This window comes from Malassezia pachydermatis, assembly GCF_001278385.1.
Source record: "Malassezia pachydermatis strain CBS 1879 chromosome Unknown scaffold3, whole genome shotgun sequence".
NCBI lineage: Eukaryota > Fungi > Basidiomycota > Malasseziomycetes > Malasseziales > Malasseziaceae > Malassezia > Malassezia pachydermatis.
The window spans coordinates 1,063,491-1,088,917 of NW_017253140.1; the positions used below are offsets into that span (position 1 = coordinate 1,063,491).

Sequence of the window (25,427 nt, forward strand, 5' to 3'; positions counted from 1 at the left end):
TGTATCTGCATGGATTATCCATGCCACCACGAGCGCCGTGGCGTAGCTGGCATGGTACCATGGCTTGGGAGCGAGGCAGGGTGTCCATGCGACATGGTCGGTAGCGCATGCAAAGCGGCATCGGCCATGGCGGCCTCGGACATGGGCTGCGTGGAGGTCGAGGTCGACGGGGGCAGCGCCTGTTCCCTGGGATTGGTCCGTCGCGTGGATCGCAACGTACTCCGACGCGCGTCACGCGCAGCCGCGGTCAGGGGTGTGAAGGGGGAGTGAGACGACAACTTGCGAACCAAGCTGCCAGGCGCGGGCGCCGTGGCCGGGGCCATCATTGTCTCCGTGGCCACATGGGCACTGCTCAGTTCGTTGCTTGGGATACGAGGGCGTGGCGTTTGTGTGCCTGAGGCGGTATCGCGCATCGTATGGGAGCGACGAAGGCGCGAAAGGGAGTGTGATGGTGATAGATGGCCAGGCGCGGGGGAGCGTCCGCCCATTTCCAGCGGGATGGAGACGCGCGCATGGCCCATGCCGGCAGACATCACAGGGGCATCGCTGGTCTGGAGCAGGTACGCCAGCGCCGTGCACCAAATGCGGTGGCGCGCCTTGGAGGGTGCTGTCACTTTCACGTCCTTGTGGCCGGAGCGAATGACAATGGTCTGGTAGTACAGCCCGGCCGGATGCGCATTGTGGTCGTCCATCAGGGCGACTTCTTCAATGAGCGCATTCTTTGACTTGGCAACATGACCTGCCGAGGCTTTCGGTTCCTCGACCGTCCAGTGGACTGTGCGTGTGAACGGATTCAGGAAGAAGTAGCGTTTATGACGGCGCTCATGTCCGACCAAGAAGTGTGGCGCGTATTTGTACAGCCACTCGCCCTTCATACACTGCACAATGGCATCGGCCACGTCGGGATCCATGTTCGACATGTGACTCGGGAGGAGCACAGGCGCCGCAGGTGCTGGGCCGACCCATGCGGGAATGTCCACGTCGGACGGCGAGGTAAGCGAGCCGTCGCGGCGATGGCGTGGGGCCTCAGACGGCACAGGAGAGCCAAGCGCACTCATGACCGTCGCAGGGGGCGACGGCGACGCTGGCGCAGCAATCGGCTCCGTGGTGACCCAGGAGAGCGCAGGCGCCAAGTCGCCGTCCTGAATCGCGAGCGTGGCCGTATCACGGTCCTCAGCCGCCGTAGCGGCAGCAGCGGCTTCGCTACGCACACGCTCCACTTCCTCGGCCAGCTGCGCAATACGCGCTTCCAACGCTGCTTCGTGCTCGCGCCATTGAGCCTGCGCCGTGCGCATCTGAGCCAACTCGGCGAGGGGCGCCTGCGAGTCGTGCTCATGCGCGGCCACCGTCGCTGCCATCTCCGCATCCTTGAGTGACAACTGCTTACGCAGCTCGGCCGTAATGGCCAGGTAGTGCTCTGTACGCTCATGCGCTGCTTGCAGCTGCACAGAGTGCTCGCGCGACGCCTGTGTCTCGAAGTGCTCTGCCTGGCGCTGCAGCTGCTCGTTGGCATCGGCCAGCGCACGCTGAGCGTCGGTGGTTTTGGCTGTGAGGGCCTCCAAACGCGCCTGCGCATCATGCAAGGCACGGTGCAGTTCGTCTTCTTTGGCTTGAGCTTCGTCCAACGCACGTGCGTGCTCGGCCTGCAGTGTCGACAGGGCGTCGGTGTGCGTCGTGGTCTGCGCAGCCGCCTCACGCTGCCATGCCGACTGCGCCTCGGCGTGTTTGGTTTCCCAGTTGCGCTCTTTGGCCTGCAGAGCTTCGGCATGCTCCTGGATGCGCTGCTGCAATGCCTCATGATGGGCCTGCCGCAGGGCTTGCAAGGCCTTGTCGTGCTCGGCCGGCGAAATGTGAGAAGATGTGGCAGCCTTGGCATCGTCACGCTCTTTCTGCAGGGCGGTCAAGGCCGCAGCATGCTCCTTCTGCATCGAGTGCAGTGCGTCTGCATGCGTCGCAGCCCAAGCTTTCTGTTGCGCCTCATGGTCCTTGGCCAGCGCAGCCAACGCGTCGGCATGCTGAGTCTCCCAAGCCCGTTCACGCATCGCCAAAAGCTCGGCGTGCTCGGTCTCTTTCGCAGAAAGCGCCTGGGCATGCTGTGCAGCCAACTCTTTCTCCTTCGTGGCGATGACTTCGGCGTGCTGTGCAGCCAGCTCCTTCTCCTTAGCAGCGATAGCTTCTGAATGCTGCGTAGCGAGCTCCTTCTTCAGCAACGCCATAGCTTCCGCATGTTGTGAAGCCAGCTCCTTCTCCCTCAAAGCGATAGCCTCTGTATGCTGCGCAGCCAGCGCCTCTTTCGCTGTAGTTGCGTTAGCCAGCTGAGAAGAGAGCTCCTTCTCTTTTGCGGAGAGCGCGTCGGCGTGCTGCGCCGCCAACTCTTTCTCCTTCGTGGCAATGGCTTCGGCATGCTGCGCCGCCAACTCTTTCTCCTTCATGGCGATGGCTTCAGCGTGCTGCGCCGCCAACTCCTCCTTCGCAGCCATAGCCTCGGCATGCTGCGCCGCCAACTCTTTCTCCTTCGTGGCAATGGCTTCAGCGTGCTGCGCCGCCAACTCCTTCTCCTTCATGGCAATGGCTTCAGCGTGCTGCGCCGCCAACTCCTTCTCCTTCGCAGCCATAGCCTCGGCATGCTGTGCAGCTAACGCCTTCTCCTTCGCAGCCATGGCTTCCGCATGCTTGGCAGCCGCTTCTTGGGCGTCAGTAGAAAGGGCGAAGCGCTGCGATTCAAGCTCGTCCTCTTTCGAGGCCAGGGCAGCCGCATGCTGCTGCTGCAACTCGGCTTCTTTGGAGGCCACCGCTTCGGCTTGCTGCGCCGTAAGTGCCTTGGCCTGCACTGCCAATGCCTCTGAATGCTGTGCCGCGAGCTCTTTCTCCTTCGTAGCGAGGATAGCAGCATGCTGCGCCGCCAGCTCGCTCAGCTTCGCATGCAGCGTCTCTGCATGCTGAGTAGAGAGCGCTTGGACTTGCGCCTCGAGTGCCTCAGCATGCTGCGCCGCCAGTGCCTTTTCTTGCGCGGCAAGATCGTCGGCATGTTGAGCGTGGAGCTTGTCGATCTTCGCTTCCAGTGCCGCCAACGTCGAGTCTTTCGACGCCGCATGCTCCGCCTTGAGCGCCTCCATCTTCTCTTGCAGGGTCTTGGCATGCTGTGCTTCCAGCTCTCGCGTCGTCGATGCTAGCTCGTCCGCATGGCGGGACTCCAACGCTTGGACTTTGGTATCGAGGAGCGCCGCATGCTGTGCAATCAGCGCCTCCTCCTTCGCGGCTAGGGCTGCCGTATGCTGCGCAACAAGCTCTGTCTCTTTCGCCGCTAGCGCCTCGGCATGCTGCTGCGCAAGCGCCTGCTCGTGCGCTTCCCATACGCTCGCATGGTGAGACTGCAAGTCCCGCTTTTGCGTCTTGAGCGACTCGGCATGCTTGGCTTGGAGCTCCGCTTCCTGCTTTTGCAGAGCCTCGGCATGCGCCTGGGCCTGGGAGGTCAACTGCGCAGTGTACTCCTTCTCCTTCGCATCGAGCGTCGCTGCATGTTGTGTCGCCAGGGCCTCGAGCGCCTCGACATGCGCGGCTTCCAGCGCCTGCTCCTTCGCCTGCAGAGCTGTGGCGTGCTCGTCGGCCAGCTTTGTCATCGCGGCCGTATGCGCTGCGTCGAGATCCTTCTTCTGTTGGGCCAGCGCATCGCGGTGCTTGTTAGAAACGTCGCGATCCTGCGATGACAGCGCTTCGGTATGCGCGCGTGTCAGCGCCTCTATGGCCTCGGCATGCTTGGCGGCCAGCTCGTCTTCCTGCGCACGCAGCGCAGCCGTTTGGGCGTCTGTCATCGTGCGCACGTCCTCGGCATGCTTCGTTTCCAGGTCATGAAGCTGGCCCGTCATCCGCTCCATTTCTCGCGCGAGTGCAGCCGCATGCTCGTCCTGCAACGCCTGCATGGCTTTCGCATGCTCGTCCCGCAGTGCCTGCTGGGCGGCGGCCTCGCGGTCTTGGATGTCTTTTGCCTCCGCCTGCGCCTCCGAAAGCCGCGAGAACGCCGCGTTCTTCTCCGAGGTCAAGGCATCCAACTCGGCCGTGTGCTTCAACATCAAGTCGTCGACGGCTTTCTGCTGCGCATTCGCGGTGCTGGCCAGTTCGTCCGCATGCTTCGCACGCAGCGTATCGAGCAGCGACGTATGCTCCGCCTCGCGCGCTTGCCAGGCGTCCTGGTGCGTCTGCTTGAGCGACTCCAGCGCCTGCGCATGCTCTTTGGCGGCCGCTTCCTGCCGCAGCTGCATCTGCCCGATCGTCGTAGAGGCGGAGTGGAGCTGCTCTTCGCGTGCCGCGGCGATCTTCGACTCGTGCTTGATGATGAGGTTCGTCACTGTGCTCTTGTGCTCCTTCTTAAGCGCCTCAATCGTCTTGACCTTCTCCGCCGCATGCTGCTCGCGCAGCGTGTCCAAGGCCGCGGCACGCTCCGCGAGCTCAGTCGCATGCGATGCCTGCAAGGACGCGAGCGCTGCGTCATGCGCTTCGCGCTGCGTCGTAAGCGCCTTGGTATGCTCGGCCGTCAAGGTCTCGTGCTTCGTACGCCACGCCGCGTCTGCCTCGCGTACCGAGGCAGCCCGCTCCTCGTCCTTCGACGCTTCCAGTGTACGTAGCGCAGCTGCATGCTCTGCTGCCAACGACGCACGTAGCTCGTCCAATGCATCAGCTTGTGCTTGCGCCGCCTTGCGTTCCAAAGCAGCGAGCACTTCAGTATGCGCCGCCTCCCGCTGAGAGACAGCTTCGGTGTGCTGCTGCTTCAGTGCCTCGATCTCCGCGGCATGCGAAGCACGCAAGGCTGTGGCGTCTTCCTGCCCTTGCTGCGTCGCAGCGGCCAAGGCGCCGGCATGCTCCGCTTGCAGCGAGGCCAGCGCCTTGGCCTGCTGGGCTTCCAACGTCGCTACCTCGTTGGCGTGCGCCTCTTTGTGCGCAGCCAACTCGGCCGCATGCGACGCCTGCACCTCGTCCAGCGCTTGCGCATGCTCCTCCGTCGCCGCTTGCAAGGCAGCGCGCTCCTTCGCTAGCGCCTCGTCCTTGGCGGCGAGGGCCGCTGTATGCTGCGCGATCAGCTGTTCGACAGCTTGCGCATGCTCGTCTGTGAGCGTCTGCAGCGTCTCAATGGCCTTCGCATGCGCTTGCACTTTCTCGGCCAGCTCAGCACGCAACGACGTGAGCATGTTTTCGTGCTTGGTCGCTTGCGATTGCAGTGCCTCGGTATGCGCCTGCTCGCGCGATGCCAGTTCTTCTTGGTGCTGTTGGACGCGGGCAGCTAGGGCGTCAGCATGCTGCTGCTTCAGCGTAGCCATGGCCTCTTCGTGCGCCGACGCTAGCGCGGCACGTTGCTTGTCTTGAGTGTCTTGCTCGGTGGCCAACACATACTCGTGTTTCTTGGTCAATGCGGCCACAGCCTTGGTATGGCGGTCCTGGAACGACGCTTGGTCGTTGGCATGCGCTTCTTTCAACGCGGCCATGGCTTGGTCGTGCGCCTGCTGCAACGCCTCGCGTTCTCGTGCGTGCTGAGCGCGCGCTTCGTCCGACGTGGCTTGCATAGTGGCAAGTGCCTCAGCATGCTTGGCAGCCTGGGCCTCCATCGCAGCAGCGTGCGTCGCACGGAGCGCGTCTACAGCCTCTGCTTCCTTGGCGTGCGCAGTCGCCAGCGCGTCAGCATGCTCGTCGCGCAGCGCTTGCAGTGCTTTCTCGTGCTCGTCTTTCAGGATGTCGATGGACGACGACTGAGCCTCCCGTGCCTCCTTGTGCTCGGCACGCAGCGTCGCCAGTTCCTCAGCATGCTGGGCTTGCAGCGACTCGATAGCGCGCATATGCACAGCAGTGAGCTCGCGCTTGTCCTTCTCCCACGCCGCCGCCGCTTCCTGCTGTGCGGCGGCTACAGGGTCGACATCGGTCATGACCATGGCATCGACCATGGCCGGCTTCACAGTGTAGCCACCCGCCGCCAATTCTGCGCCTAGGCCGCCGTCGGTCGGTGGGAACGACGGGAGACTTGGCGACGTCGCACTGCCCAGCAAACTGGCCATCGATGGATCCAACGTCGGCTCCTTGACGATGACACTTGCATCGCCTGAGACGTCGACCCAGTCGGACGGCGGCGCTGTGAGGGTCGGACCGGCCGTGCTCGTCTCCGAGGAGACGTGACGACGTGGCGCAGCACGACGCAGGCGACGGCGTGGCACCGTCTCTGCAGGGGTATCCGCCGCATCGTCTCTCAGCCACGCGGCATCGTCATCGTCGTCGTCGATCTCACCGCGACTTTCGTCCGAGAGGTCCGTCGGCGGTACCGCCAAGCCCTGGTCGGCCAGCACCTTGCGCAGCTCGGTAATCTGGTCGCGCAGCTTGCGCTGCTGTGCCGTATCGCGGCCAAGTCGCTTGATGGCGACAGACAATTTCGCACGCAACGCCTCCACTTCCGCCGAGGCCGTGACAGGGGGCGCAGGCCATGCATCCTCGTCGTGCTCCGGCGGGAGAATCAAGCCGGGTGCGAGAGGCGTCGAGGCAAGAGGCGCTGCCGCGCTCGCTTCCTCGTCATGGGGTGCTAGCTTCGTGTGAGTCGAGGGCGTCGTAGGCCCCCCATGGCCCTTCGCCTCGTCGTGGCCTTGCATGCGCTTCAACTGGCCATGCAAGTCTGAGATATTGCGGCGAAAACCGGCCCGCTCCCGCCGAGTCTGTGCCTCCTCCGTCTCACGTTGCTTTTGGAGGCGGCGGAGGACACTTTCGTTCTCTTCAAACTGCGCACGCTGCGCCTCGAGTGCCTCCCGCGCCTTGTCCAACTCGTGGCCCAAACGCTGGCGGTCCTGATCGGCCTTGCTCTGCGCAAGGGAGCGTGAGGCCAGCTTCTCCTCGAGCTGCTGCTGCATCACGTACAAGTCCCAGTTCTCCTGCTTGAACACTTCATGCTTCCGCTCCAACTCCAGCACGCGTGTCTTCATCGCCTCAAAACGACGCTCTGCCTCCGCCTTGCCATGGCGCAGCTGCTCCAAGTCCTCGCGCGCCTTGAACGACGGGCTGGGCGAGAAGTGAAAAGGCATGCGCTTCGAGGAAGCGCGTGGCGTCGTGACCGAGAGTTTGTGGCTGATTTCATGGAAGAGTTTATCACGTTGTTCCTGCAGATCATGGAGCTCAGCACGCACACGTTCGGCAAGCTCAGCAGACTGATCGGCCCGCTCAGGGTCATTCAGTTCATCTAAGAGTCCTTCCAGCATGCGCTGATGCTCCAGCAGGCCTTGGCCGAGGAGGCCTGCTGCATACGTCTGCTCTTTGACCGCATTGATGCCAGCCTCAATCTCCTGGATGGGCACCGACATGCGGAAGTAGCCACTGACACTCTGGTCGCGATGGAAATAGGTATCTGTGGCCCACGATCGACGCACTGTAACGGACAGGTAAGGAGCAATCGACCAACGCCGATGAGGTCGCCGTCACCCACGTCGTGTCCCTGACCAAACAAACACACTGCAGGTGTGCGCGTAACGGTGGCCCCACTTTGGCCCTCGCGTGCTGTGTTGGTGTCTCGGCCGAAGTACTGTCGGCCTCCATGCGACGCAGACGGACGCTCAAGCCGCATGACGCTATGATCTACCTACGTTACGCGTCCACGTCCTGCGTACCCGTGTACGCAGGGAGGATCTGGCACGCACCCTTCCAGTCGAGGCGGCCCTCGCACAGCTGACGCAGCACATCCACGACCTCGTCCACCTTGCCGATGCGCTGCGTCGTCGTGTCACGCTCACGCAACGTCACAGTGCCCTTCGACACCGAAGCAAAGTCGATCGTGCACGCAAAGGGCGTGCCCAGCTCGTCATTACGGGCGTAGCGGCGGCCAATCGTCGCGCTGCTGTCGTCAATACGCGACGCAATACCGAGCGCACGCAGCTTGTTGCTCAGCTGACGCGCCAGCGGCGAGAGCTGCTCGTTCGAGCTGATCGGCACAATGAGCACCTTGAAGGGCGCCACCAGCGCCGGCAGCGAAAGCACACCGCGCTCCTTGTCCTCCTCACGCGCCCAGAACGAGTGCTCTAGCAGCGCGTAGAAGATACGTCCAAGACCAAACGACGGCTCAATCACGTTTGGCACAAAGTTGCGCACACTCTCCTTGATGGTCTTGTACTCGATCTCCACGTGCTCCTTCGTCACCTCAAACGACTCGCCTCCCGCCTTCAGCGTAGCCTTGCCACCCTCCAGCTCGGCCTGCATACTCTTCAGCTGGTCCTGGTCCATGGCGTTGATCGTGTCCTCAATGAGCTTCGCATTCTTCTTGAACAGAGGGCCAAGCACCTTCTTGTTGATGGTGGGGACGTACTTCTGGTACACCTTGGGCTCCTTCAGCGGCTCCTGCACCATCAAGTCACGCTTCGTGCGCTGGCTGTGCATCGTCAAGTCGTACGCACTGCGATCCGCACAGCCGACACACTCGATCCAGCCGTACGACGTGTGGATCTCTGCATCCCAGCAGTCGCTGGCATAGTGCGCCATCTCATTGTCCATGTGCTGGCGGAAACGCAGGCGCGAAGTGTTGATACCGATCGACTCCAAGAACAGGTAGATACGGCCAATAAAGTAGCCCAGCGTCTCGTTGTCGACCATGCCCGACTGGACAGCCTCGCCAATGGTCAGCTTCTGCACCTCGGTCGAGCCACTCTTCTGCACCTTGGCCGGGAGGAACGGCACCGTCAACGTGGCCACATCGCTGAAACGCTCATGCGACTTGTTCTCCGGGTCGACATAGTGCTCGATCTCCGCCATGGTAAACTCACGCACACGCAGCAGACCCGCACGCGGGCTAATCTCGTTCCGGAAACTCTTGCCGATCTGCGCCGAGGCAAACGGCACACGGCCATTGTTAAAGTCAAGCAGGCGCTCAAAGTTCACAAAGTGGCCCTGCGCCGTCTCGGGACGCAGGTAGCCCTTCACCTGGCCGGTCGGCCCGATGTTGCTTTCGAACATCAGGTTGAACTCGGTAGGCGCTGTGACTTCGTTGCCCGTCGCAGGCGCACGAATGTCGTACTTCTTGATGAGCTCGGCGAGCTGCTCGCCATTGTAGTCGTCGATCTGCGCGAGGATCGTCTTGTACTCGCGCACCACCTCATCGTCAAGCTTGACGGCCACCGCCTTGGCCTTCTTCTTCGACTTCTTGTCGTCCGCGGCCGCTGCGCCAGCGGCCGCGGCCGGCGCAGCGCCCGCCTCCTTCTGACGCGCCTCCTCGTCACCCTTCAGACGCGCCTCCAGCACACTCTCGACCATGTGGTCAGCACGGTAGATATCACCGTTCTTCGTGTCCTTCACCATCCAGTCCGTGAACTTGTCCACATGCCCCGACGTCTTGAGCACGTCAGAGAGGGTCATGATGGTCGTATCCAACTCGAGCATGTCTTCCTCGATAATGAAATGGTTACGCCAGTGCGAAATGATGTTGGCCTGCAGCGCCGCACCACTTGGTCCGTAGTCGTAAAGACCAGCTACACCGCCGTAGATCTCAAACGCCTGGGTGTAGAAGAAACGCTTCGTCATCAGGCCTTCCAGCTGCGCACGCTCAAAGGGGTGCGCATCCTTCTTGACCAGGTTTTGGTCGGGCTGTACTGCTGCTGTTGTAGCCATAGTTCTGTGTATGATTCGCAAAGAAGTTTGTAAGGTAGGTCGATGCTGGGCCTGGGCTAAAACTCGAAACGATCGCCAAGCCACGGAAAGCATGCAACTGCCAGCAAGCCAACAATGAGGGACGACGACGACCGCCAGGCAGGACGCGAATCGAGTCATGTGACATACGCCTTCACGCCCAGGGACGTGCACACCGTCGCACGCGGAATAGGGGCCCTTTTTCCTCATCACGTGCAGTCACCACGTACGTGGGGCCTACCATGTTCGCTCGCACGGCCTGGACGGCTGTCAAGACCGCGAGCACGCAGCCACGCTATGTACGTTCCTCTCTTCTAGCGGCGGGCGGCGCCGCGACATTGCTTGGCGTGTACACGCTCACAGCCTCGCCCTTCCAAGCTGACGCCCCTGCGACACCGTTTGTGCCGCCGCCGCCTACGGAGCATCGATTCCCCCTGTTGTCCACGTATGCATGGGGCAACAACAAGGCCCGCACGGCTGCCCCCTCCAGCAGTGCAGCGCGCCTCCCTGTGCCGACGCACGAACCGCTCTTTGACGGTGTTGGGTTCCGCGACGTGCAAATCACCGATACGCTGGGCGTTGCGATCGATGCAGACGGTCATCTCGTGCAGTGGGGGCCGGCGTTTGACGCGGACCATCCCTGCACGCCGACAAAGACGCAGGCAGGCTACGATCTTCAGCGTGTGCAGATCTCCGGCCAGAAAATTTACGCACTGACACGCGGCGGCCACATTTACGTATTTCCTACCAAGAAGGCCATGGACGCCGCGCCCTCCTCAGGGACCACCTGGCTGGGCACGGCGTCCAAGGAGGGCCGCTTGCAGGCAGATGCCAAGTTTACCGAGATCGCCGCTGGGGCGCATCACGTCCTTGCCCTCAGCCGCGACGGCCGCGTGTACTCTGTGCCGTCCGATGCACATGCCAACGACTACGGCCAACTTGGCTACTCCAATGTGAAGCTCACGTCGATGGACCCAAATTCCTCCACATTGGTCGATGCCCGTCTTGAGCCCAAGGTCGTACGCAAGGCGCGTCTCGGTACCGCGGAGCCGGCGCCAGCCACCTCGACGGCCGTGCCATGTGCCGACACGGAGCTGCAGTACGCGCCGGTGCTGCGCCCCATTCCTTCGCTGCAGGATGTGCGTATTGCACAGATTGCCGCTGGCTCACTTCATTCCGTTGCACGGACACCGGATGGCCGTGTGCTGACATGGGGCTGCAACATGCAAGGCCAATTGGGGCTCGGCGCACGTCTCACCTTTGATACAATTGCTGTACCGAGCGAAGTCTCGTGGCCCACGTCGCTCGTCGGTAAGCAGGCGACGTGCACGCAGATTGCAGCGGGGGGAATGAATACGTTCTTTGTGGTGCAAAGTCGCGGGGCACCGATGGACAACGAAACACGGAAGCAGCAGCCAGCTCTTTCTTCGCGCATTGACGTGCTGGCGGTCGGTGGTGGACAGCGTGGCACGCTGGGCCATGGCCAGCGCAATCAAGCATACGGTGTGCCTGTCCGTGTGAAGGGTGTGTCTGGGTTGCAGGAATACTCGGAGCAGACGCACTCGATGCAGCCGATTGGCGTGCATGCCATATCCGTGGGTGCGAGTGGCCACTGCGCTGTGGTCATGGACGCGCCTTCGCTGGGCGACGAGACGCGCCGCGACGTGTACGTATGGGGCAACAACGACCAAGCGCAACTTGGCCATGGCAAGAAGGGGGGCCATACCGCGGTGCCCTCGCTCTTGACCCTGGTCCCCCGCACGGCGTCGCCGACGTCCCACGCGGACGGGGCGCCTGACGCAGCGGACAACGAGGAGGAGAGTAGCATGCCTCTGCACCGTATCCTGCTCGTATCGCGCGCCAAGGAACGTGTGCAGACGTTTGATCACACGGAGCGTCGTGGACGCGCCGTAGAGCAGCGTATTGTGGCTGGTGAATCTTGTATGGCCATTTATCCGGCCGTACTATAGCCGTGTTCTACGTTTTATGTAGTCTGTGTGTATTTACTCCACGTTGGCAGGCCTCTCCCAGCCGAGCTCCTCGTACGTCCAGCCCAGCACCGTCTTGGTCTCGGGGTCGTACACGGCGCAGAAACGGCAGCGACGGTTCGGGTCCTGCGCGATGCGGTTGACACGGTCCATCTGTGCATCAGTCAGCTGCACCGTGTTGATGTTCTGCGCAAGGCGCTCCCTGTGCGTGCTCTTCGGCAGGACGACGACACCACGCTGCACGTTCCAGCTAAGGATGACCTGGCCCGCGGTGGCGTTGGCCTCCTTTGCCACAGCCAGGATGTCCTCGTCCTTGAGGATCGGCGAGCCGGCCTGGCCCAGCGGGCAGTACGCCGACATGACAATGCCGTTCTTCTTGCAAAGCTCCAGCAGTTCCGTCTCCTGGTTGTACGGGTGCGTCTCCACCTGGTTCATCGCCGGGACAATCTTGGCGTGCTTCAGCAGCTCCGTGAGCGTCTTCACGCTAAAGTTGCTCACACCGATCGCCTTGACCTTGTCAGGGTGCGTCTCAATGAGCTTCTCGAACTGCTTCCAAGCCTCCACAAAGTTGGTCGTCTCGTCCTTCTCAAAGTCCTTGCCCGGCTTCGAAGAGATCGGCCAGTGCATCAGCAGCAGGTCGATGTACTCGATGTTGAGGCGGTCCAACGACTCGAAGAACGCCTTCTCGACATCGTGGTGGCGGTCGTTCCACACCTTGGTAGTCACAAACAGCTCCTCACGCGGCACCTTGCTCTCGCGCAGAATCTGGCCGACCAGCGCCTCGTTCTTGTAGAGGGCGGCCGTGTCAAAGTGGCGGTAGCCCACATCCAGGGCCATCTTGGTAGCATCACCCGCTTCATCAGGGTCACCCGGGTTGGCTCCCTTGCCCATAAAGCAGCCCATGGCCACCATGGGGACCTTGGCACCAGTGTTCAGCGTAGCGTACTTCATTGCAGATTCGAGTGGCGTTGGAAGGAAACTTCCCGGATCTGGCCCGGGCGGACTTATCTAGCGCACGGAGCGGATCATTCCACGTGCTACTCCATCACGTGGAGGATCGCAGCGCCGGCGTACGTAACACACACTCTTAGTCAACCAAAGAGGCTAGCAGCGCCTGTGCGAGCCACTCCTTGTCTTGCATCATGGCCGAGGAACCGACCTATGAAGACTACGTGAATCGGTATGTCATACGATGGTCCTGCATCTCATACATATAGAATTCACTACTCTGAAAAGTACTCTGACGATCAGTGGGAGTACCGGTACGTTCGCCACTCTCTCTCACCTTCAGGCACGTCATCTTGCCCAAACCGTTTTTGAAGCGGATCCCGAAAAGCTACTTTGATCCCGAAGAGCCGGGCGTCCTTCGCATTCTTTCTGATGCTGAGTGGCGAGGCATCGGCATCACGCAAAGTCTTGGATGGGAGCATTACGAAGTGCATGGTACGTTCATCCCTGGTCTCACATGCCAGCTCCGGAGCCACATATTCTTCTCTTCCGTCGCGAGAAGGACTACCAAGAAAAGGTAGGTACAAATCTGTTAACCTTGGCAGTATGGTCCGCATGGCAAGCCTTCAGATGCTGCCAAGATCAAGGCTGCGCAAGCCGGTCACCCTGCTCATGGCAACCAGCCGTGATTCGATTTGTGCGTGCTTGCCTATTTAGATTCCCATGCTGGCGCTGCCATTCCCTTTTCCATGCTCTGTATGTTTCATAGATGTGTCATTCCAACACATACCGCCCCTGCTCCATGCCCGCGGCCTGGTTCCTCTCCGTGTTGCTTTAGGCTTGTTTTTTTTTTTTATTCAGGCTTCGCGCGGCCAAAAGCCTTGGAGCCCCTATCGTCTCCGCGCTACTACGTCAGCCCCTCCACTAGTTCGTCGTACATCGTGCTATACGTGCAAGGAAGTGTAGCTACAATCTCACCTATCCATCCTCCGTGTGTGCGAACTAGAGTATGGTGCCGACAGACACAGAATTTGAGCAAGCGCTCACGCGACCACGGCAGGTCGTGCAGGCCTTGCATGGTACGTGCCCTAATCTCTGATGCCAGCGTCCCATTCATCGTCGTCCACTTTCCTTCCAGCCTTGGAGGTTCATTTCCGAGACATCGTACAGGATCGTGCACACTTGGAGCGGGTACGTAGGTCTTCTTCCTAACCCTAGATTCCTTTTCTCGACTCATCGACCTTGCCCCAGCTCCTAGCTTTAGCGCAGACCCCGAACGGTCGCGAGGCTGGTGTGCTTGTACGTTGGCAATGTATGGTCCAAGATACCGGTTTAGGCAATGAATTGTGCCTCTCCTCCCTGCATGTAGACGGGAAGGAAGTGTCTGGTTTCTATGGCTGTGATGCCTGCTACGATGCTGCGGCTCAAGAACGGGCTGCCATGGACCCACGTCGCTTGGGCGAACGTGCCGTGCTATGTGGTGTATCTGTCCCTGGTGAAACGACATGGGCACGTTCTTTGACAGCAGGCGATGCCCACGTCCTGTCATCTGCATTGGATGAGATGTCGCTCTCGCTGCAAAAACTCAAACGTGCACCGCTGGCGGAACAACCAAGCATCACCGCCCTGATCAAAATGTATGGGCTTGACCAAGCCGAGCAAATTAAGACGACAGATGTCATTGATGTGGTCGGTCTTCTCGATACAGGGACGCTCCCCAATGCAGACTGGCAGTGGACCGAGAACGATCAGGTTGAGGTACCGATTCTGCCCTGCATTCATGCCCTGTATGTCGATCGGCAGCCGGCCTGGGGCCTGGTTGAAAAGCTTCATGCAAAAAGTGCTTTGCACACTTCGCCCTTCAGCGATCATGCTGAGATGCGGCAGGCCCTTTTGTCCTATCTGGCCAGCGCACTAGGTGGCGATCGATTGGCGGCTGAGTATGTCCTGTTAGCTCTCCTGGCCAAAGTGCATATTCGCCGTGCAGGCGTTACGGCTGGATCGCTGAGTGTGAACTTGATCGGCATGGACGAGCATGCGCTGGACGCTGTCTTGCATGAAATTGTACCGGCTGTTGTTACACAGTCGCTGCAGCTGGAGCACCTGAACGATCCGCAGCAAGCGCTGTTTGTGCGTAGCACGGACCACGGCATCCAGGCAGGCCGTCTGCAATTGCCGCCAGGCACTTGTGTGTTGGTCGACGAGACATCAATGGGCGAAGGCGAGCTAAAAGATCATGGTGTGCGCAATATCAAGGCACTTGTCTCTGTGCTGCAACAACGTACACTTCCCTATGTTTTCCCCTACTCGGAGCTGGACATGGATACGGACCTGAACATGCTTGTGCTTAGTGCGGGCAAATCGTTTTTGCCAGTGGATGTGCATGTGCCTGTCCAGAGGACGGACGCGATCCAGCAGCCCAACGTAGCCCAAGATCGTCTGCATGCCTGGCGCACATTCCTTGCTCGTACACGTCATGTTCAGCTGGACATTCCTGATGCCGTCTCAGAGCATATCCAGAACGACTTTGTGGAGCGCCGTAAAGTCTCTCGATCGTTTTCGCAGGACGACTTGCAGCGATGCCTCTCCACAGCGCGGCTCCTAGCCCTGTCTCATGGCCATTCGGCACTCACGCCGGACGTCTGGGCCGATGCCATTGCGCTAGATGAAGCGCGTGCGACTCGCGTCCCTCCTCGCGCTACGCCGTAGTTCTCTCCTGTAGAGCGTTGTACGATTACGATACCTCCACATCTACTTTCTACTCCCATCCCTCTCCCGTATGGTGCGTGAAGTGTCGCGTCGAGAGCCGCATGCGCCTCGTCCGTCGTATCATACCATGTCGCCGTATGTGCAAAGAGCGATCCATGGCACGCCACCACCACCATCGACACCACGCAGGCGGTGGCCATCGACACCCGCCCAAGCATCGCCTCTCCATCTCAAGGTGGCCTATGCCAGTCCACGTGCGATGGCCTCGCAGACGTCGAACGCTGCTGATGCGGAGGAATCAGACACTATTCCGCCAAGATCCAATACTTGGCAAGATCGGTATGTATTACACGTGTCGCCTAACCGTAGCATGGAGCAGCTGCCAAGCATGGCCATGGCGTATCTTCAAGACTGGTGGATGGACCTAGCCTCGTTCTTGCACCAGACATCCATGGGTCTCCCTATGGGCCTCCTATTGCATGCACTATCGCTTCTTTCTCAGGTCATGCTACCAGACTCATCGTTCTCGCTACGTGCCGCCTCACGGCCCTCGCATCGTGCGTCTTCGCTGTTTGCCAGCAAGCGCCGCGAAGCCGACATGCATGGCCAGCACGCCTACTCTGCACGTCTAGGCCATATGATCCTTGCACAGCGTGTGGCAGCATTGCAATTTACCGTACGTCTCTTCTTCCCTAACTGTAGTCTCGCATGCTGTCCTTGGTCCTTCTCGTGTTGGCCATCGGCAATGCGTACCTTCTCTTCAGCAAGCGCAGGACGTACCGACTTTGGTACCGCGATGAGCGTAGTACCTTACGCAACCCGCACGCTTCCTTGGAAGCACCACCTACGGACCCAGCGCCTGGGCTCACATGGGGCGAATGGGCGCAGTACGTATGCACATGCCTAACCTCAGTCGTATAATGATCCACGCGGCGCGGCAAGTGCCCATCGTGGAATGGTTTGTGCCGCCGCCACCGCCGCCGCCTGCCCAGCCGCCCACATCGGAACGCGTGTACACGCTTCGTGTATGGGACGTGTATGAAGCGCCTCTTCGCCTATTTACGTACGTATGGGCCTGCTCACACTAGTGTGTATTCCCCAGCACATGCGCTATGGTGGGCCGTCGCTGGCTCCATGGGTATGAGTGCATTTATGAGCTGGATCGTGACGGCTGTCTTGATGGCCCTCTTTTCTGTACAGGTAGGTCGTTCTCTCACTTACAACACAGAGCTGGTTCCTTGCGCAAGAATACCATGCGTTGGTGCAAGATCGACAAGTGCTTTCGGCAGAGATGCTGCGAGAGTACGATGAAAAGGTATGTAAAGCCGAAGGTGCTCATATCAGTTTGTGATCCCACGTGCTATGCCTGTCGTTCGCGACGCGGCCACACAAACTGCCTAGGTATTGTCATTGTAGTTCCAATGGGGGGAAGTGCTGCCACGTCGCTCCATCGACGGGCTCCGGCGCCTGTCCGAGTCTGCCTCACGCTGCGGCCATCCATGGTCCACGGCATCGCGTCCGTTTCGACGTGAGGAGGACTTGCGCTCTTTCCACGGCGCAGGACTGTGCAGCGGCGCTTCTTCGAGATCTGGGCGTGGGTCAATGCTCACTGTGACGTGAGCGCCATCGATCTGTCCCTGATCCATATGGGATAGTGCCAATTCTACACTGTCCTCCTGCTCGAACTCAATCATCGCACTGGGCCGTTCATGGGCTGAGGTAAGTCGGGCGCGAACGTACGAAACAAACGCAGTCGTTTGATGGGGCCGTAAAACCCGAAAATTTCGTCCAAGTGCCGCTCCAAGACGCGAGGCGTCAAGCCGTACACGTATACCACGGGGCGTCCTTTGTGGGATTCCGTGGGAGGAGATGAAGCAGCATATGTCATCGTCGCATCGTCGCTCATTGTCCGCGATGATGGGGACGTGGGCGAACCTATTTGATTGGCCGACGTCTTTGTCGACCAGGGACAGCGACGCCTTTGTGGAGCAGGCACAAAGAACCCCACGCTCCTGTCTGTGCGCGAAAGAAGCGTATGCACATAAAACCGTGCGGAGGGAGCAAGAGCGCATGGGTCGATGCCTTCGGACCTGGTCCCTACCTCGATAGGTGTGCTTGTGCTTGGTGGATACACGCTGTACCACGCTCTCACGCGTCTCGCGCAATGGTACACATACTGGCTGGCCCTTGTGCATCACTGGCAGAAGGACGTCGCGCCTGTGTGTGCTTTGGCTGAACGTACGGTCTCGCTCTACACGCAAGCGCCATACCTATGGACAAAGTCATGGCAGCAATCGACGGCTACGGCTTCGCGTGTGCTGGTAGAGACGGTGACGCGCTTGCTTTTGGGCATGTACGTTGGCTGTGGATGCTTACCATGTGGACAGTCTTGATGTGTTGCATGTCGTTGGCACGATCCTATGTGACTCGTACAAGTCTCTCCTCCTATGTACTATTCAGCTTGTGATCCAAGGTGTGCTTTCCATCTTGGATGCTGCGTCGCATATCGTTGCAGCGGCTGTTCATGACGCTGCACAAGCGCTGCATGCGTTTCTCGCCAGTGTGCTCCAACTCACGCAGGGGGCATCCGATATCGCTACTGATACGCTCAATCAAGTCTTGGGCTTGTTTGGGCACCATGTAGCCCCGCCTACCATCCAAGAACCCGATGCTATGCGGTACGTCTACGTCCTCGCTCACACACAGCGTGCTCAACAACATCACCATCCCGTCCTCCCTGGTGGACCCTTTCCAGCGCTTGCAGTCGCAAATCCCTACTGTCGATACATTGCGAACAGATGCAGAGGACGCATGGGCCCTGATGCTGAACCAGACCAAGCTACGTGTGAATCAAAGTACGTACCGGTTGGCTGACCACAGCGCTTCAGACTATGGTCTTCCACGGGCCCACCGTGCCTGCCGCCCCTTTGTCGACGTCGCCCTGCGATACCCTCAATGCGACATGGGTTACAGCGGTGCCCGCCGATCTCTACGATGTCGTCCGCCATGCGTATTTCCGCGTCGCACTGACGATGGCCCTCCTCTTGTTCTTTGCATGGGGCCTCGTGCTGTGCGTCCAAGTCCTACGCCGACCGCCTGTAGACTGTGCCTGCGATGAGCCTGAGAAGCATCCATATCGGCTACCATGGTACACCGTATGGTGGCAATGGTGTCAGACGCCGTTGTCGTTATGCCTCGTAGCGTTTCTGTGCCTGGAACTGATCGGATTGGCCCTCACCGCGTGGATCTTGCGTGCGCTCACGCAAACGCTGCGCCATGGCCTTCCGGCTGACATCTCGCTGGTGCCCACGCCGCCCTGGGCTGACTACCTTGAGCGCACACTGCCTGACACTGTGCACGCTACACAGACGCAGCTCGATGCAGCTTCCGCAACGCTCAACGACGCGCTCTTTGGCTGGCTGCATCAAGCTGTGCCCCTTGCCCAGCAAGTGCTCGAAGGCGTGGAAGGGCTCGTGTCCGATACGATCCGTGATCTGTTGGGGCCAACACCGCTCCGCACCCCTGTCACACAGTTTGCCAACTGCGTCTTGGGCCACAAAATTGAGGCGGCCGAGCATGCACTCACATGGCTCTCGACGCACGCCTATCTCCAGCTGCCCTCCCTGCCGTTCGAGATGTGGGCCGAGCGTACGTGGCCATCGCCATGGGCGTCTATTGCTACAGTATTGCATCCTACGACGCTACGTGAACACGTGGATGCATGGAGTGCGCAGGAGCAACATACCCTATGGTTTCATGCGCTGGCGTTGCTGGTAAGCCTCGCGGCGTGGCTGCTGCTGCTTGGCCTCGCGGCCATTGTCTCTACCCGGCGCTGTCCTGGCTCACGTAGCGTGCTGCGGGGATCGCCGCGACGGCCGTACGTTTGCTAGGGGACGCCGCCGCGACCGCGGTCCCTTCATGTAGATCGGTATTCGCAACAGTAATGGACTTTGTACAGTTGTGTGTCTTGTACACGCCGACCAAGCGCGAGCTTAGTTCAAACATGTTGTTGCGCAGGGAGATGACCACAAACTGCGCGCCTCGCGTCCGCTCCTTGATGATGTTCGCAATGATCGATACATTGCGGAAGTCCAGCGCAGCGTCAATTTCGTCCATGACGTACAGCGGCGTAGGCTTGTACGCATGCAGCGCAAAGACCAGCGCAAGACTGCTTAAAGTCTTTTCGCCGCCACTCAAATTGCTAATGTTCTTCCAGCTTTTCTTGGGCGGCATCACACTGAAGATGATGCCTTCGCTGAATGGGTCCAAACTGTCGACCAACTCGAGCTCCGCATTGCCGCCCAGCGTGATGGTCTGGTACATTTCTTTCAGCTTGAGCGAGATCTGCGAGAACCCTTGCATAAACCGCTCCAGCCGCTCCTTGCGAAGCGCGTCAAACTGCTGCTGCGCCTGATCCCGCGCCTGCGTCGTAGCATCCACATCCTGCGCACGCGCCTGGTACGTCTCTTCCACTTGGCGGAACGCTTCGAGCACGTCCAAATTGGCTTGGCTCTTTTGCAAGACCATCTCGAGACGCGCGATTTCCGCCTCGGCATACGCGGTATCCACGGCGAGCGCCTCGTCGTGGGATAGGGTCGGCAGTGGATCGGCCCTCGCCGCCTCGTCTTCCGCCTTGACCGACACAAGCTCCTCGTGCATCGCCTCGAGGGCCTCGGCTGGCGCTGGGGCTGCCGCCGCGGTCGTAGTCGCGCCGACGGCGCGCGTGGGAATCGTGTGGAGGTGCAGCGCATCCACTTGGGCTTGCCATTGCGCGCGCGACGCCTCCGCGTCTTGCACCTGTTTCTTGTGCACGTCGCATTGCTGCTGCCAATCCGTCTCCATCGCACGGAACGCCTGCAAGGCCGACGCCTTTTCGTCCAACTGCACTTGCAGCTTTTCACGCGCCTCGTCCTGCTCTTCCAGGGCATCGCGCGCCTTCTCCACCGCCTGCCGCGCTGCCTCTACGCCTTGCTGCGCCTCCGTGAGCGACGACGCGAGCGTCGCTATGTCCGACGCCAGGGAAGCCAGCTGTGTCTCACTGGTCTCGGTCGTCTTTTCATACCGCTTGCACTCATTGCTGGCACGCGCATGCTGTTCTTCTGCTTTCGCAAGGCGTTCCTGGCACAGCGCCATCATCTCTTTGATACCTGCGACCTTGCTTTCCTGCGTCCGTAGCTCTACACCACCGACTTCCAGGATCTGCTCTTGCAACGCATGGATCGCCGCCTGGATCTCACTGGACTCGCTCTCCAACGAGGCAATCTCCTTCGCATGCCTCGCCAACTCGGCATCGACCTCGGCCGTGCGCTTCACATCGTCGGGGTCCGGCTCACACTGGCCCTGCAGTTCATGCAGCTGCTGCTCGGCATCGGCAATGCGCTGTGTCGAGGTACGGAGATCCATATCGAGCATGGTAAGCTTGTGCTCAATCTCCGGCCCGCGTTCTTCCTGCTTCTCCCACATCGTCTGCATCTGCTGAAGCGATTGCTGGTGGGAGCGCCACTCGCCTTCCAAGGCAGCGTACTCCTTCGCGAGCTTCGCTGCGTGCTCTGGCGTGACGTCTACCTGCCACGTCGAGCTCATCGCGCCACGGAAGACGCGCGTTCCACCACCTGACATGGTACCGCTCTTATCAATCAACTGCCCATCTTCTGTGACCACACGCCATCGCTTTGCGCCGTACGCAATGCGGTTGGCCTGCTGCAGGTCCTTGGCGACCAATGTATCGCCCAGCTGATGGTAAAACGCCGGAGCAAATCGCGCTTCTTTGGGCTGTACCAAGTCAAAGAGACGCGGGACATTTTCGGGCGTCGTGATCGGTCCCATCGCTTTCGGCGAGACTTGCAAACTCTGCAGCAGCACAAAGTTCGCACGCCCCAGTTTGTGCTTCCGCAGATGCTCAATGCACTGCTGCCCTGTCGTCACAGAGTCTACTACCAGGTTGTTGAGGCCTGGGCACGCCGTGCTGATGGCCACGTCGTAGCGCTGATCAATCGTGCCTAGGTTCCCAAGACGCCCATGGAACCCCGTCAGCATACCCAGCTCGGACTGCCGCAGCAGACTTCGCAGCACTTCGCTGCGCGACTGACTAGTCTCCAGCGCCTGCCGCGCCTCTTCCGCAGCCCGACGCGCTGCGGCTACTTTGTCGCGCAACGTCTGCTCTTGCGCCTTCATCGACGTCAGTTGCGCCTGATCGCTGTCCATTTGATCAGCGAGCGTCTGTTGCTCGTACTGCAGCGACTCCACTTCTTCTGTCTTCGACTGCAGCGCTTGCCGCATATCCGCCAAGGCTATACGTGCATCTTCGACACGCTGATGCGCCTCGTCCGTGCGTGACGCAAGCCATTGTCTCTCTTCTTGCAGTACATGCCGCGCTGTCGTATGCTCGCTGATCTTCGCCATCCATGGCGCGAGTTCCTGTTGTTTCTGCTCAATGGCCTGGCGAATCGAATGTGTTTTGTCGTTGAGTTTCTCACATATCACCGCAAGCGAGGCCTCTTCCGTGGCCAACGACGTCTCATGCGCCGCCAAATCACGCTGGGCCGACGTCATATCGTCCGCTGCCGTATCCCTCGCAGCGCGCGCCTCGTTTCCTGCGGCTTTCGCCTCCGACAAACTGGACTGCAGTTTCTTTTGCTTGGTGTGCAGCATTTTTTGGCGCGTCGTCAGCTCCACATGGTGCTTCTCGGCTTGCGTGAGCTCTTTGCTGCGCGCCTGCACTTGCGTTTGTGCGTCTTTGCACGCTGCTGCCGCCGCTGTATGTGCGTCTTGCAGTGTGTCCCACGCTTGCTGCACATCTCGATGCGCTTCACGCTCAGTGGCGAGGCGCTGCTCCATAGCGGCGAGCGCCTCTGAGGCCTCGGTCCTCTGCACGGTACATCGCGCCCCATGCGCTTGCCACAGGCGCGACTGATGCCGTGTAAGTTCATTCTGGTCCCGCACAAACTGCTCTGCCTCACGCCGTTTGGGTTCTAGGTTGTCGAGTTCGCGCTGGACAATCTTCAGGCGATGCATTTTCTCACCTCGTGCCTCGTTGGCTTCATCAAGAGCCTTGGCATGCTGCTCGATAGGCTCCTTGTAGCTGCTAGTGCCGATAATGTCTTCCAGGTACTCCAGCAAGCCTTCATCGTGCTCCGTCTTGGCCTTGGGCGGCATCTGCGCAATGCTCTCTACTTCACCTTGCAGAATCAGGAAGCGCTTGTGATCGAGGTCAATTCCGCGCTCCTTCAGAAGGGACGTAATTTCGGTATAGGTAGACTTTTTGCCATTCAAATGGTACAAAGACGAGTTGTTCCGCAGCGCTGATCGCGTGAGGATCAGGCGGCTGCCTGGCACAACGTCAAACGACTCTGAGTCTGGATAGTCGATAATTTCACGGAACCATACTTCGACCTTACACTGTGAAGGAGGCTCCATGCCTTCTCGGTTGTGAATCAGCTCACTCAATCGCCCCTGACGCATCTTGTTCGCTCGCCAGCCAAACACAAATAAGAGCGCATCGATCACATTGCTCTTACCACTTCCATTTGGTCCCACGATACTCGAGAACGACTTGTGGAAAGGCCCGATTTCCTGCCGGCCGGCATACGACTTGAAATCTTGCAGAACCAGCTTGTGAATGACCAAGCGGCGCACGGGCGGCACAGGCGCAGGGCGATTTACTGTCCCTGTAGGTGCAGCTGGTGTGGTAAAGGGGTGAGGCATCGTACGCGCTGGCGTGACGGGTGGCAAACCCCCGCCTGCTTTGCGGGCGGGCGTCATCATGAACGACCGCGGTCGTCCTGGCGTTTGAAGTGACAGCAGCTTGCGTGGCGACCGCATCGGCGTCGGTGGCACACGCGCTGCGCCAGGTGCAGCAGAGGCCGTACCGAGTGCATTCGCACTGGTAGTCGCACTCACGTCGTCGGTCATGCACGAACCGTTAGCCAAGTCCTGGCTGGCCAAGCAAGGAGCGTAGCACTGACTCTGCACGTACGCAACACACACAGTACGCACACGCCTTCGCGCTCTACGCGTGGCTGTATTAATCACGTGATAATCCCGACTATTCACCCGGCCGAAGTTTGGGCGGGGGCCTGTGCACGACACCTTTTTCTTTTTTTTCAACGCCGGGGCCAGCTCCTCTCTTTTTTGTACCGTTCGGGGACGTGCGATGCGCTCGAGCCTGTGTCACGGTTGGTGATTCAAGTTCGATTTCCAGGCTCGCAACTTTACATTCTGCACACATCTGCTCCCAACATACTTAGCGAGAAAGTCTTGTGCCTTTCCTGCTATATATACACGCATTTCTAACCAATGAGCCGCTTGCCCTCGATCGCGCCGCCTTCGGCAGCGCATGTAACACTAGGCAATGTACCTTCTTCTGTGCCGAAGATGGCGTCAAATGATGCGAACTACGGTACAAATTCACCTGTAGGATCACCACGGCTCTCTATGTCGCATCATTTGCCAGGCATGCTATCTCCTTACCGCGACTCTTCTACGCGCTTCCAATCTCTTGGAAGCCCACGAACGAGCAGTCCACGTATCAGTGCACTTACTCGTGAGGCATCGTTTGGGTCGTCGTACTACCCGACCTCAGCCTCACGGCCTGCTTCGCCCTCTACGGCCCAGCCGCCTGAGCGCTCGTTCTCTCCCTCACCCAGTAGTGGCGCTCAATCCGCTGCGGCTCGTATGTCAACACGGCCGTTGCCTGTACGCCGTTCCTCTGATGTCACGTCTCGTTTGCCCTTGACGACAGCGACGGGCGAACCGGGATCAGAGGAGACGTCGTCGCCGCAGTCTGCTGCGCCACCAGAGCCTCAACGCTCGCTATCTATTGCTTCGCTGCCGACAGTGGCGCGTGTATACGATGGTATCGGTTTCAATTCGCCTTCACGCTATCCAGAAGGGTATGTATCAAGTCCTAAACTTGATTCATTCCGCTTTAACACATCCACTTGGCGTCCGACGCTGCGTGATGGTTCGCCGTGGTATGACAATCGCAATTCGCCTTTTGCCTCTAGCGCCGTACGTGGTAATGCCGCTAGCGATGGAGGTATAGGCAGTGGTGAGGAAGGCGCAAAGGGACCAGGCGATGCACCACCACCGGAGGACGAGGCAAAGCCATCCTCCCGGCCTGAGAGTACATCTGCTGCGCCGTACGCGTCCACATCCATGGGCGCCTACCCACGTGGGATGCGATCTGACACGGGGTACCCTGGCTCACCTCTCGTTCGTGGCTCGCCCTTGCCGGGTGGAGGCGGTCCACCCGGGTACGCTCATCCGACTGCGTATATACGTCCCACGATGCCATACCGTGGTGAATGGCAGAGCGATAGCTATATTGCTCAAGCGCCTTCGTCGTCTCAAGACAGCGCCGATGCTTATATGCGCATGCCGAAATATGAAGGCGATGTGTACACCGATGGGCCGCCTGCTCCCTATGCTGATCCTTATTATGCCGCCTCGAATCCCTATGCTGCGTATGGACGAAATGGCATGGTGCCTGGCATGCAGTACAAGTATGCGCCTGCGCCCCCCGGCACACGACCTGACATGGATGCATCGTCGGGCGACGACGCTTCTGATACGGACAAGCCAGTCTCAGCGGCCAATGGCTTGGCGATGGGTGCGCATGCTCCACCGGCCTCGCGGTATACGTCCACGAAGCCAGCTGGTGTGCCTGAAAGCGACTCAGGTGGCCCCAAGCTGCATGTATGCGATGCCTGCAGCAAAACATTTAGTCGTCGCTCTGACTTGGCCCGTCATCGCCGTATTCATACGGGTGAGCGGCCATATCCTTGCGACTTTCCTGGGTGCGGTAAGAGCTTTATTCAGCGCTCTGCCCTCACTGTGCATTCCCGAGTGCACAGCGGTGAGCGTCCTCATCAATGTGAATTCGAGGGCTGTGGCAAGAGTTTTTCGGACAGCAGCTCCTTAGCGCGCCACCGTCGAACCCATACAGGCCGGCGTCCGTACGTATGCACGGTGCCGTCGTGCGGGAAAATGTTCACAAGACGCACAACCTTGAATCGTCATGTGCGTAGTCATCAGCTGCCTCTCAAGAAGGGGCCTATGGATGGATCGTTCATGGAAGAAGGGGGCGAAAGCGAAGAGGACGACGAAGAAAGCGATGGCGCTTAGTGCTCCCGCTCCTTTTCGTGGCCT

General features: G+C 59.8%; 11 protein-coding genes across 11 annotated transcripts; 6 read left to right on the plus strand and 5 right to left on the minus strand.

Annotated features, from left to right (window-relative positions):
* Positions 1-14: 14 nt before the first annotated feature.
* Malapachy_1163 (num1-nuclear migration protein) lies at positions 15-7,325 on the minus strand (the record flags this gene model as incomplete). Its single annotated transcript, XM_018135673.1, has 1 exon — positions 15-7,325. One exon carries the CDS (start codon positions 7,323-7,325, stop codon positions 15-17), a length of 7,311 nt encoding a protein of 2,436 aa, XP_017992364.1.
* A 280-nt stretch (positions 7,326-7,605) lies between these two features.
* Malapachy_1138 (glycyl-trna synthetase) lies at positions 7,606-9,615 on the minus strand (the record flags this gene model as incomplete). Its single annotated transcript, XM_018135648.1, has 1 exon — positions 7,606-9,615. One exon carries the CDS (start codon positions 9,613-9,615, stop codon positions 7,606-7,608), a length of 2,010 nt encoding a protein of 669 aa, XP_017992146.1.
* Positions 9,616-9,875: 260 nt separating this feature from the next.
* On the plus strand, positions 9,876-11,603 carry Malapachy_1154 (hypothetical protein; the record flags this gene model as incomplete). Its single annotated transcript, XM_018135664.1, has 1 exon — positions 9,876-11,603. One exon carries the CDS (start codon positions 9,876-9,878, stop codon positions 11,601-11,603), a length of 1,728 nt encoding a protein of 575 aa, XP_017992386.1.
* Positions 11,604-11,636: 33 nt separating this feature from the next.
* Positions 11,637-12,572, minus strand: Malapachy_1142 (aado keto reductase; the record flags this gene model as incomplete). The annotated part of the gene is made up of 1 exon (XM_018135652.1): positions 11,637-12,572. One exon carries the CDS (start codon positions 12,570-12,572, stop codon positions 11,637-11,639), a length of 936 nt encoding a protein of 311 aa, XP_017992424.1.
* Positions 12,573-12,763: 191 nt separating this feature from the next.
* Positions 12,764-13,258, plus strand: Malapachy_1134 (cyclin-dependent kinase regulatory subunit; the record flags this gene model as incomplete). The annotated part of the gene is made up of 5 exons (XM_018135644.1): positions 12,764-12,801; positions 12,839-12,883; positions 12,913-13,064; positions 13,094-13,146; positions 13,175-13,258. 5 exons carry the CDS (start codon positions 12,764-12,766, stop codon positions 13,256-13,258), a joined length of 372 nt encoding a protein of 123 aa, XP_017992150.1.
* A 320-nt stretch (positions 13,259-13,578) lies between these two features.
* Positions 13,579-15,278, plus strand: Malapachy_1155 (hypothetical protein; the record flags this gene model as incomplete). The annotated part of the gene is made up of 3 exons (XM_018135665.1): positions 13,579-13,648; positions 13,675-13,760; positions 13,788-15,278. The coding sequence occupies 3 exons, from the start codon at positions 13,579-13,581 to the stop codon at positions 15,276-15,278; spliced, it is 1,647 nt and encodes a 548-aa protein (XP_017992387.1).
* Positions 15,279-15,348: 70 nt separating this feature from the next.
* Positions 15,349-16,679, plus strand: Malapachy_1157 (hypothetical protein; the record flags this gene model as incomplete). Its single annotated transcript, XM_018135667.1, has 7 exons — positions 15,349-15,617; positions 15,648-15,954; positions 15,981-16,165; positions 16,192-16,341; positions 16,367-16,478; positions 16,507-16,593; positions 16,623-16,679. The coding sequence occupies 7 exons, from the start codon at positions 15,349-15,351 to the stop codon at positions 16,677-16,679; spliced, it is 1,167 nt and encodes a 388-aa protein (XP_017992389.1).
* Positions 16,680-16,685: 6 nt separating this feature from the next.
* Positions 16,686-17,184, minus strand: Malapachy_1172 (rna-binding protein with serine-rich domain 1-like protein; the record flags this gene model as incomplete). The annotated part of the gene is made up of 3 exons (XM_018135682.1): positions 16,686-16,755; positions 16,818-16,992; positions 17,019-17,184. 3 exons carry the CDS (start codon positions 17,182-17,184, stop codon positions 16,686-16,688), a joined length of 411 nt encoding a protein of 136 aa, XP_017992302.1.
* Positions 17,185-17,356: 172 nt separating this feature from the next.
* Malapachy_1156 (prm1-pheromone-regulated multispanning membrane protein) lies at positions 17,357-18,987 on the plus strand (the record flags this gene model as incomplete). Its single annotated transcript, XM_018135666.1, has 5 exons — positions 17,357-17,631; positions 17,666-17,956; positions 17,985-18,133; positions 18,159-18,915; positions 18,963-18,987. The coding sequence occupies 5 exons, from the start codon at positions 17,357-17,359 to the stop codon at positions 18,985-18,987; spliced, it is 1,497 nt and encodes a 498-aa protein (XP_017992388.1).
* Positions 18,988-19,100: 113 nt separating this feature from the next.
* On the minus strand, positions 19,101-23,189 carry Malapachy_1140 (nuclear condensin complex subunit smc4 protein; the record flags this gene model as incomplete). The annotated part of the gene is made up of 1 exon (XM_018135650.1): positions 19,101-23,189. The coding sequence occupies one exon, from the start codon at positions 23,187-23,189 to the stop codon at positions 19,101-19,103; it is 4,089 nt and encodes a 1,362-aa protein (XP_017992426.1).
* A 384-nt stretch (positions 23,190-23,573) lies between these two features.
* Positions 23,574-25,403, plus strand: Malapachy_1136 (endothelial zinc finger protein induced by tumor necrosis factor alpha; the record flags this gene model as incomplete). The annotated part of the gene is made up of 1 exon (XM_018135646.1): positions 23,574-25,403. One exon carries the CDS (start codon positions 23,574-23,576, stop codon positions 25,401-25,403), a length of 1,830 nt encoding a protein of 609 aa, XP_017992148.1.
* Between the last annotated feature and the right edge of the window lie 24 nt (positions 25,404-25,427).